At 35.6% G+C, this 12203-nt stretch overlaps 1 protein-coding gene across 2 annotated transcripts; it reads right to left on the bottom strand.

Moving 5' to 3' along the window:
- Positions 1-370: 370 nt before the first annotated feature.
- Positions 371-11808, bottom strand: LOC129893292 (CSC1-like protein At3g21620). 2 transcript variants are annotated; one of them, XM_055968800.1, is made up of 12 exons: positions 11712-11808; positions 9222-9556; positions 7582-7728; positions 5431-5566; positions 4464-4565; positions 3838-3957; positions 3639-3719; positions 2919-3259; positions 2520-2765; positions 1711-2035; positions 1039-1272; positions 371-929 (listed from the first exon to the last, which is right to left on the bottom strand). In XM_055968800.1, the coding sequence occupies exons 2-12, from the start codon at positions 9533-9535 to the stop codon at positions 669-671; spliced, it is 2307 nt and encodes a 768-aa protein (XP_055824775.1). In that variant the 5' UTR covers positions 9536-9556; positions 11712-11808; the 3' UTR covers positions 371-668. The 2 variants fall into 2 exon arrangements, with proteins under 2 accessions (XP_055824775.1, XP_055824774.1); XM_055968799.1 differs by having other exon boundaries at positions 11502-11777.
- Positions 11809-12203: the final 395 nt, after the last annotated feature.

Here is a 12203-nt window from a genome sequence, read left to right as displayed (position 1 = left end):
AAGATTGAGGTGTTTGACAAAGCTTTTAGAGATAAATTGAGCATTTTTGAGTGGTAGCAAAAACTATGCTTTTCAAATTGCACAAATTACAATTCTTTAAAAGTATTTTTTTGTTTTAGAAAGCACTTTAACAAAAAAAATATTCAAAATAAGCAGATTTTGAAAACTTAACCAATCAGACTACGATATGCTCAAGTTTTCACCATCCTGTTAGTAACTATAAACCTTATTCCTCATTTATCGAATGAATATTTCCACTAGTGGCGTAATGTTTTCTTTTCTTGGACAAAAGTACTTTTCAGTGACAGCAGAGGCAAAGAAAAAGGAACTCAAAAAAAGAAGAGGAAGTGCAAAATGCCAACAAAAGAACTTCAAAACTAAACTAGGAATGATCATTTCCTTTCTATGCCCTTTTTTTTAACAGCTGATTGTAGGACAGGAATCAGAAGAAATACAACAAAGTAAATGAGAACCAAGAAGGTTATGTACAAAACTAAACAACTCTGTAACCTTGAAAAAACATGCAATGCCAAACAGGTTTCTGCCAGCACACAAAAAACTTGCATGTTTCAACGAAGCATAATCCTGCCAAGCTGCTTTTGTCAAGTTGGCTAGCTTTATCTGTGAGATGCTAAATGTATTGCTTATAAAATCAGAGACTTTTCTAACTATACTCGTGTAGTTGCATCAAAATCAGATAACAATGGAGGAGATGAACCGCTCCTTTTGCTTGGCAATGGTGTGTTGAAACGCGATTGGCGTTTTGTTTGGACGAGCGAAGGTTCAAGCTCCCCATCCTCGCTGGCTGCATCAATTTCACTATCTTCTTCACCTTTGAAAACAGGGTGGATATAAGCATTCTGAAGGAACTCTTTCAAGTTGAAGTTTGGCTCCTTTGTACGTTCTAGCGTATCTTTCCTCACTGTTTCCTAATATTGATCAATCAAGAAAGAGATGCCATAGGAAAAATCACATACTGCCTCAAATTGGCCATAGATCATACAAAGAAAAAAAGAAAGCAATAGACAGCTGCAATACCTGCAACGGATATCTGACAAAAGCTGGCTCATAACGACCTTTGCAGAAGAAACGGAACCATATGGTTAGTATAGGGAGTGTAATTAGCAGTGGAGTCGAATTAGAAGCTTCCTTTGTACTTAACAATCCCATTAGAAGCAATTGAGAGACTATCAGCGCGGTTATGATGCGACCATGTACATCAGGCCAGAATGCTGCTGCACTTTCATACTCCTGATTGTACACATTTATAATCTACAGGCAAACAAAAATATCAAAGATCAGGTTTTCATAAGTTCACATAGAATTGCAAAATCGTTTCGCACATGTATAAGGGGAAGCAAACACAAAATTATACAGATGGCTGACATACTATATAAACTGAGAACCAAAAACTAAATGAATAATAAAAACTGAGGAGATGATCACGTAATAAATAATAGTCCAATTAGTCTCAAGCCGGGTAAAATGTACTTTCAAAGTGATCATCTTCAATCAAAAGAACAACCAACATTTGGATACACATAAAATCATGCATAATGTACACTTAGAACTACCATGTGACTATAACAAAAATCAAAAACCAGAGATTTATTAAGTTTTTGCATGGATGCTTTTTTCACTGGAAGAAATCCTTTTGAAAAACTTAATTATATAAGAAAAAGTCATTTCAAAAGTATTAATTAAGCTTACCTGATGTCGATATACAACATATGCCAGGACAAAAAATACTATGATGAAAGGGAGTAGAATCGGTGACACAACAGCATAAACAAGGCCTAGTAAGAAATAAAGCTGTATCTGAGGTTCACCAGTGTTGAACCCGAGACTTCCTGGATCCATGGCCTCTTCTCGGTCTTTCTCAGTCTTCACCAGGAAGAAGTTTTTCAAGTGAAAGAATATTAATGGCTTCAACCTAAGTATCTCTCCAGCAACTCCGGCCCACCCATCCACCATTATGTAAGTTATGAAGAAGGTTGCCTTCATCGGAATGGATACACCGATTGTCTTTGGTATTCTGCATCAGAAACCACACAACCTTTTAACTGTCTGATCTTTCATAATCAGCACAAGCAAACCAGAGTGGAATATTTCGTGCTCTTCTTTATGAAAGTTGAGATTAAAGAGTAGAAGAAATAGAGGCATGGGATTGGCAAATGAAATAGCAGCTCTATCTATCAATTTAAGAAGTTACATATAAACATGTCATTTGTCAAGATCATTATGTTCACCCACATTTTATGCATGAGACAAGAGTGGTGGGACAACTAGAGAATTTACTGAATTTCTGTCACACCTCACAAGAAGAGAAAGGGACATGAACTGCATAAATAAGGTGGACAAAATTCTCGGGTCGGTTGTGATAGATAAAGCTGAAGACAGACAACATAAATGAAAACAAGAAAATTCTTCAATCAATTTGAAAGAATGTTGCAGAATATTGTTTATCAAAGGAAGCATTTTGCATTGGATAATTAAAGATGAAATTATAGAGGACATACTCATTTGCTGACTGATGCAGGAAGTTATTTAGCTGCTGAAATGCGGTCCCAGTAATGATGCTTCCGAGAAATACATTAACAAACTGAAAAATATAATATCTTGTTGCGGATCTCCTTTCAAGAGCTGATATGGAACCAAATCCTTCAAATTTTGACATTTGCATCAATATTGAAGGTAGGAAGATAAGGAAAATCTTCAATGCGATTCCAGGGAGGAAGCCTTGGATGAAGGATTTTACAGCATTACTGCATGGAAAAGCATCATTCAGTATAAATACTCTTAGCAATATTGCTATGGCATACTTTTTCAGTTTGCCAAAGGTGGTATTCAAAAACTATATAAGTCAAGTTATCTCAAATGAACTGGAGAGGAAACAGTGTGAAGAAGAAGAAACTCACGTTTCAATTAAGGATTTCAAGAAAGGTAACGCTTTCTCTATTCCCTCTATATTAGCAAGGGACTGTACAAACGCAATTGGAATCATGAAAAAGAACGTAAGGAAGAAAAATGCCACAGCAACAATAAGCCTTCTGACTGACAGTGAAACATAAGGAATTGCCAAATTATCCCAGTAGACATCACGGGGCTCCGGAGCCCACTCAGTTAACCACAGTGTTGGATTTCTGGCTTGTTGTGTTTGTGCACAAACAGCAGCTGCCCATCTTGTTTTGAAGGAAACAAATGCTGCTGGCATAATGTACTTGGTGCTCCCAATAATATTCATTCTCTCATCAGATATCTGACATAAACACAATACAAAGTGGTGATGTGTGAGTGACCATAATATTCATTCTCTCACATGTAGCTATCACTATGTTACTTCAGTGGATTATTCACCTAATCTTTTTGAGACGCCAAAGAACTCTCCCTGTAACTTGATATTCAACCAACTAAACTGATTACCTCTTATTTTTATAGACAATCTGACTTGATCACAACTATCTGATAAAATATTTTTTATGGTTTTGAATTCCCACTTTATACATACACCAAAATAAGAGAGGCAGAAGCATAAGAATGCAAGAAAGGACAGTCCCTCCTAAAAGAGGTAAATAATGACGCAGTTACAGTACACAAAAACCTAAACTATGTAAAAAACATACTGTTGGTGTACTTACTTCTTTTGAGAGCCTTTCAATTTCAGAACTATTGAAATCAATTGCATCAACAGTCTTGCCGCATAAGCCAAGAAAACCAGTCTGTTTAATAGAAATAACATTCCTCATTAGATGTTAGTAATGGAGATGTGAGAAATGGCATTTCTCCTCACAATCACTACTAGCTAATACAAGTGCAAAAATAACCTATTAATAATACCTTTGATATTGGCCTTTTGGACTGATTTCTAGTATACTTGAGTTGATAATAGTCAAGCCAATTCTGCTTTTTCTTCTTCTCATTGACTAGTGTTGTCAACTTGTTGGCATTGTATACAACCTACACATTTATTAAGGGGAAGATAAAATAAGTGTTTGTTCATCATAGACGGAAAATAAAATAAGTGTAAGCAAATTAGAACAAAAATATATAATTCTGTCATACTTAAAATCCGATTCTTTCTAAACCATTTCGCACCAGTTGACCATGTTAATTTCATTCCAAAAATGTATCCAATTTTTTTAAAAAAAAATTAGAGACAACATGTTCTCACAAAGTATCAGATGCTAATAGGTATGAGCAACTACAGATGGTAAACTCATGTTTTACCGCACCTACATTAAACTCTCAATAACATCTTGTTCTTCACCTTCTAATTCATGTTACTATATTCCTTGTTTGATTTTGACAAATGATTTGAGAATATATCAACACGTTAAGAACTATGAGTATGGAAGTCCTTTAGAGGTCAGTACAAAAGCAAAACAGATGTAACACTTTGAAAAATTCTAGTTTGGCAGTGAGCAAATCCTTTAAATGAGAAGATAAGGTGTATGAATTGCAACCTGATGAGTTAAATAATGATCTTGATGGTTGACCATGAAGAAATGCTCTACCAGCTCACTCACTGACTCATCAGGATCTGGTGGCACATTTCTGACAAGTACCTAGGCAGGGCATAGTATTTGTTAGAAAACATGCATCAGTCATAATAGGCATCAATTTACTGCAGTTAGTTAATTGTTGTATAGCAGATGATATTGAGAAGAGAGAAAGAATGACAAGAAGTTGAAGGCTTGGATTAGTTGAAGGGGGAGTTTTAACCCCATAAAAAGAAAAGGTAAGAAAACTAATTAAGTTAATCCACTGTCTCCCTAATAAGATGGTTATTATTGACCTAGAAAGAGATACGGCCTTAAAAACAAGATAACACCAAATATCATCCTCTTCTACCCTCATTGAGTAGCATAGCTCCTTTTATTTTTTCCAGATAAGAAAAGCTATTAATTTAAATGCTTCAAGCTTCAGTTATTAATTTGCTGTTGTTACTATTCCACTTTTGTGTATGCTATGTAGTGATTTTTCTATTAGTTTTCATGCCTTCTTTACTTCTGTATGTCATCTTTTAAAACTGATTTGATATACGTTACTTGAGCCGAGGTCTTTCCGAAACAACCTATCTACCTCCATAAGGTAAGGGTAAGGTCTGCACACATTCTACCCTCCCTGGACCCAACCTTGTGGTTGTTGTTGTAATCTGAACACAGTAAGTTAAAATTCTAAGATAGGATATGCTGAACTTTAGTACCTTTGGCATCTTAATAAGTTCTCCCTAGTTATCCAAGTCCCAAGATCAATATTAAGTTCTCCCTAACAAGACATAATTATCTTAACAATGTTAAGGTTTAAAAATTTCACTTGCTATAAGGTAAATTTATAGCCAACCTTTGCCTAAGGCTTCACTTACCCCAAAAACCTACAGTAAGATTAAGATTGCCATCATAATAGATCAACAAGGCTTATGGTTCTTACTGTAAATTGATCTGGTCGTCGACGTTCAGTTGCAAGGAAATGCAACCTCATTGATGCAATTATCTCGTACTCCCTTTTCAGCACATAGCAAGTCCAGAAAGTAAAGATGTAAGCCATAACCAGATGGGTCCAGAATCTGCAAGCAGCCGTTCAAGTACTTAGGGAATAGTAAATGATTCACTTACGCAGGATACCAGCAAGAAGACATAACGAAACCACCAATCTACTTCCCCAAAAACATGCATTTACAAGTCCAATATTCTTAGTCGTGTACCTAACAGTTGAAAATAATCAACTTGTCATCACTGTGCTTTATTGTTAGTGAAACTTAAGCTCCTCCATTTTGACTCCCAGCACGTAATACCTTACAGAGCCTTTGACAATGGGCAGTTAAGCTGTTAAAACTTAAAAGTTGAAACAGCAAACTGTCAACTTGTAATGTCTGATCCTATACCTTACAGAGCCTTTGACAATGGGCAGTTAAGCTGTTAAAACTTAAAAGTTGAAACAGCAAACTGTCAACTTGTAATGTCTGATCCTATAATTAATGGGTTCAGTGGGACTTAAAACTTGCTTTCTTTCCCCTCTTTTTTCAGTTAAAACTTAAAGACCTGTTTTCTTCACGTGTCCATAATTAGAAACTCAACATTGGACGACTTCCAAGGCTTACGTCTGATAAGGATATGGTACTTTGTCTATATACGCACTCAATAACTTCTACAAGTATGATATACAGTTTATAGTTAGAATATAAGATAAAATCAATAGTAAAAACTATGTACATAATGAAATGTTGACTTATTAGACTGCCCTGACTAGTATTTTTTTGGCCACCTGTAGTAAGATGTCTTAAATAGATTTTGATGCACACAAAAGGAATTTTGTTTCACTATGGCACTTTGACATCTCTTTACGTGCATAAATAGATGTAGAAATTCTACTTTCTCTGAATACAATACTTTAATAAGCCTAAAATTTATATGCTACATTTTCTGTTTTTCTCTTCGAGACATCAAGTGGTTTTCAACACTTTGAGATTGTTTTCCCTAACATCTTCACTGCATCGTGTCAAAAAGAGATGACTGTACAAACAGAATCCAAGGATACATAAAGGGGAGGTTCATCGAGTGAGTTGCAAAACCCGCTGGAGCTACTTTATAAGCACATTACACTAATCAATACATTGGATCCGTGGAGATGGGGAAGAAGAGGCCTGTTCACAGACAAATCTTACTACTACAGATTGCTAGGGAGAGGGGAATTGCTATTCCTGTACCAACAATTTGGACACCCAGGGCGCCAAAAAAGGTGTGCTTCTTCAATCTTCGCATAGTTGGCAGCTAGGGGTGTGATATTAACTGTGAAAACCTGAGAGATTTAGTTGAGTTGGTGTTTCATGTGGTGAAGATGTAATCATCCTACTGTTACATTGTCAGGTAGGAACACGGCTATGGTCGGTGGTTTTGAATTGGTCAGGTGATGCAAGCAACCGTCGAGGAATTGCTACATAGCTGGTCATTTATAAGGAGAAAAAGAAGACCTAAGGCATGGGATGACCCCATTAGCTCTTATGTTGGATTGTATGGAAGGAGAGAAAATAGGAAAGTATCTGATGAAATAGAAAATGACTTTGTAAATCTAAGGAATAACCTTTTCTTATCTTTAGTTTCTTTTTGGTGTACCCGTTAGGTCCCTGCTCGTATAGCTGATTGGGTGTACAGTCATATTTTTGTGTAGATTTCTACTTTTGGGTATACTATACCGGATTTTCCCTTCAAATTACATTTATTACAAGATGTGATACTTTGAGTACTTTGCAGCTGGAACACCAAGCAATGAGGAGCTTCCTTATTTTCAAGGATTTGACAAATATCAAGGAAACTTAATGACATTGGTAAATTAAAAAGGATCATAAGACATTAGTGAAACCAGGAATTTCTGGAACCAAGCAATGAGGACCTTCGTAATTATAGGGACTTAGCTGATATCAAGGAAACTTAATGGCATTGGTAAATTAAAAAGGAGCACAAGACATAAGTGAAACCAATAACGTCTTCAAATTTGTCAAAGAAAACTAATGGAAAAATTAAAAGAATAGCAACTTCAGAAAGAATAACTGCAAACTATACAGCAAATAATGATTCTGCTTACCTCTGTGATCCCAGAGGAATATTGGAAATTGAAAGCTTGTCTAAATCACTGTAAGTCAAATTAGAATGCTCCAATGTGTGGTTGGTCCAATTAACAGGAACCATGACTGAGAACGCAATAAAAGCAATCGGGACAAATATTTTAAGCCTGGCATTGAACAAAAGGAAATTAGAAATTAAACACAGAGTGGGGAAGGAACAACTACTCATAAAGCTATTAAAGACAATAAGTTCTGGCTTTTGATTTAAGAAGCCCGGGGTTTTCGATATTAAGTTAGCTAGAAACAGACATAAGAGACAGAAGCGAGCGGTTATCTCCAAAATGATTCTGATATGGTTCCTAAAAAGTTGAAACAATAGCCACATCACTAGGGCAGGACTCCCCAATGACAAAAAAACTGTTTATACTAATTTGTATTAATTTATCTACTCAAATAATTTATCAGTTGTAAATTTATCAGCATTAGATCATAGCATTACTCAATCCTCGAGGTATGATATGATTAGCCACACAATATTGAAGTTGCACATATTGATGAGTGCCAAAGATTTTCATTCAAAACACAAAACATCTTTTAAGATTTCTAAGTGCTCGAGGTCTATTTTCGAAATGATTATCATCACAAAAGAGTTAAAACAGTTGAGCAATTTCGTGAAAAAGTAAGTTTCTGGATTTTTCTGTGACCGAAGATAATGTCAAAACAAATGGAAGAAAAGACAAATGGAAGACCTCGAGCACGCATTTATGTACTTTTGAAATAGACCTGGAATATAGAAAAAAACTATAAGCAAGTCACAAGGCATCTATAAAAACTAGAAACATGAGAATCAGGATTCAAATAAGATTCCAATGTAAGGGATAATTATAATTTACACAATGGTCTTAAAGAAGGGGAGCCTTGGAGTAACTGGTAAAGTTGTTGTCATGTGACCAGGAGGTCACGGGTTCAAGCCTTGGAAACAGCCTCTGGCAGAAATGCAAGGTAAGGCTGCGTACAATAGACCCTTGTGGTCAGGCCCTTCCCCGGACCCCGCGCATGGCGGGAGCTTTAGTGCACCGGGCTGCCCTTATTACAATGGTCTTAAAGTTCAACTTTCATGAATGAGTTTCAATATTATGTAGGTAAAAAGAGGCTCCCCCTGCCTTAATTTCTGATCATCATATTCCCTAGACTGTTTTTGCAATTAAAATTTGTGTCCTGCGCATTAATGAGACAAAGATATGCAGCTCCCTAGCTATACCTATTAAATTGTTTCTCTGAGTAGAATATAACAAAGATGACATGAAAGTTCAATTTGAAAATGATTATAGACTTCACAGAAGTTGAACAAAGTAGTACAAGATAGCAGATCTCAGCCACCTAAATATTCCGTACAAGTAATCCAGAGTTAATGACTTATTCTGATACCTTGTCCAGTAACCGAGGAACGAAGTTAATTCTTGAAGCATGGACACAGGCATGATTCATCTGATGGCACAACTTAAACGGACCTCTAAGCTTATGTACACACTATATGATGAATGCCTATTTTATTTAGTCATATGAAAGTCCACTATGAACAAACAGACAGTAGTGGCGGAGCTTCTAATGCAGAAAATGGAAAACAAGAAGTGAAAGTGAAAGTGCCAAATGAAGATACCCTATCAAATAAATCCTCAAGTAGACAGCAGAGTCCAATCCTGCGTGGTCAATAAGCTCAGGTTCTGGCATTTGCAATGCAGCAGGCATCCAATTCAGAAACTTCAGGTACGCACGAAAATCCAAGTTGACAAACTTGTTGACAATTGTACCCGAGTGCAAAGGACTGCTTCTTAGACCCTTTAGGTACCATTTTGGGAAGTATACCCTGTCATTGACAGGTTGTATTCGAAGGAATGCAAATGCAATTAAAAAAATACATGCACTCAGAATGTTAATAGCAGCTGCAACACCTATATCAGTCAGAGTGGCCATGGTTCTGCTTCAGAGACTTGTCTGCAATATTAGCATTCTTAGTGAGATAAATATGTCAGAGTGAAATCCTATCAGAAACAATATATGACATATATTTGAGTCATGTTTTAACAATGGGATTAATCTGGTGGAACTAATCAGAATGCATGAAATTTGAAGAGAGAGATAGCAAAGAAATGAATTCATATCCTTAAAGATAAAGATGAGAAACTCCATAAAGTATAAAGTCAATAATACCAGGCTCAATGTTCTCATTAAAAATGAATACTAAGACCAGAATCAGCATGACTGCACTATGGTAAATGAGAATTCATCCATGTCTAGACTACACCTTCATGTCTTATGAAGGAAAGATTTGATGAGGATTAAAATTGCAGTCCATCAACCCACATTTTTAGTTTAAGATGTTTTGTCACTAGAGCAAACTATCCCCTTTACATTGACAACAAAATGAAGATCTCTAATTGATTGTCAGTAAAATGCTTTGCCAACAGAACACTGAGAAAAAATAATAGAGATCAATGGAACCTCGGAAAAAAAAGAGCCAAAGGCATAGAACTTATGAATGCACCAAGATAACTCATGGAATCCCTAAACAAGGACCGAAATTCCATAGACAATGCATGAAAAGAAGCAAAGGAACTCATACTCATGATGAAAGCACTGTCCTTAAAAGTCATCACCATAACAGTCTAGCTAACTAACATTATGATAACACGTATTTATAGAATAGAATTGGATAAGCCTATACTAGTTCATTTTGCTATCTATATTTTCACAGTTGTCCTTCTTAACCATCACTCATGATACCTAAAAGGAGTGAGTAGTTTGTCTCAGTGTACTCGAATTGTATCCTTTATGGGTGACATTTAACCATACTCCAATTAAATCGTTATTCTCAAAAACAATTAGTTTCACATCAATAACTTTCATGTTCTGGCAGATTGCAAAATAGTTGGTCCTGGATTATTCTAAAAGCATTCACTGAAAGGAGTTTTAGTTCTTCACTCCAATGAACTAGTATTAAGCCCATTGCCAACTGCTGACTGTGCCCTCTCTGGGATCCATCATTGACTAACCACTATATATAAACATTTAGAACTGCATCATCTCAGATTGGTTCTCTTAGGATTTGCTTCAATGTCATTGTCCACCCTGACTTTAAGGGCCTATCGACATACTAGTTGCCTCTCAAGACCTTAGACTAAGATTATCAATTATATAAAGGGATTCACCAGAGCCTAAACATAATCCAATTGTGAGATGAAACAGTTCAGCACCAAAAGAAACAGCTAATCAATGCAAATGTCATATCCTCTCTTAGCCATGTTGACCTTCATTCTAACTCGAAACTTCCAGGATATCCAACTCAAGTTATCTTCACATACACTTCCCTTGGCATTAAAATTGAAACCATGTAACTCAATTTTCTTGCCTTATCCTTCAAACCATCATAGATCAAACATTCTATATGATCATGAATGAACACTCTCCCCCAAGTCACCATCATGTAAATTTAGAACAAAAACATAATCAAAATGTACCAAATTCCTAAAATTGAAAGTAGCTTTCAAACTGTAAATTAATCCAAAATCTTCCGTCCAATGAAGTTCATCCTACGAAAATCAAATATTAATTTTACCAAAATCCAATTGATAGTCGACTATGGTCAAAGAAAGATTTCACCTTTGCAGCATTTTATTTTGCTCTTACATTCTTCTAATTACATTGATGGCATCGAAAAATTGAACAAATTATACCAAATAAAAATCTGAACGAAAATCAATCCATTCTGGAACTATAATGAAGGAACAATAAACTTTCATAGTTCCTTCAAAAAGTAGCAATCTTGGCACTAGAACAACAACATAAACAAGTTCCAAACTTTCACATAAAAATGCCTACACAAAAGAGGGTGGGGGGCACCATTACTGAAAACGAAGAAAAGGGTATTTGGGATTCTTACTCAGTGAGTGAATACAAGTAATTCTTGAACTTGCCAAAGAAGAGAATATCAAGAAGAAGAGGGAATGGAGGTGTGGAATAATAATTCAAGAAGTAAAAGGACAGTATTATTTATAAAAAGGATACTGACAAAAAAGAAGAAATTGACAAATGGGTTTCATGAAAAAATGAAACACCTGAAAAATGGCTAATTTTTGGGTGGCAAGATTACCTGAATCTGATCTGTGCGTAAAGGGGGTATTTTAAATGGAATGGAATTGTTTTTTTAATGTGGAAACAGAGATTTTCTTTGCTTTTATGGGCTTTTCTTACGTTACTTTTTCGTTTTTCTTTTTCTCTGTGAAAAATGTTTAAAATTAAATGTCGGTATCGGTCCATGTGCAGTAACGGCTACTTTCTTAGACCTCCTAGCAAACTTCTATATATTCATATTCAATACCGGAACCAAGATTTTCAACGTGGGTTTACGATGTGAAAAAGTAAATATATGAAAGATGCAGGAAGTTTGACATTTATTATATACATATAAAAATAATTTTAATTATATATAAATAGTATAATTTTTCGTCAAAGGGGATTCAGATGAACCCCGTAACATCATGTTGGCTCTACCCCTGCTCCTGCTGGTATTCACATTTTAATTTTTAGAGAAAACAAATATTTTTTAATCTCGGATAACCGTCCATCAAAAGAATAGCCTACA

This window comes from Solanum dulcamara, chromosome 6 (genome assembly GCF_947179165.1).
Source record: "Solanum dulcamara chromosome 6, daSolDulc1.2, whole genome shotgun sequence".
Taxonomy (NCBI): domain Eukaryota; kingdom Viridiplantae; phylum Streptophyta; class Magnoliopsida; order Solanales; family Solanaceae; genus Solanum; species Solanum dulcamara.
The sequence above is the reverse complement of the archived record's forward strand: the minus strand, read 5'-3'. Positions and strand labels throughout refer to the sequence as shown.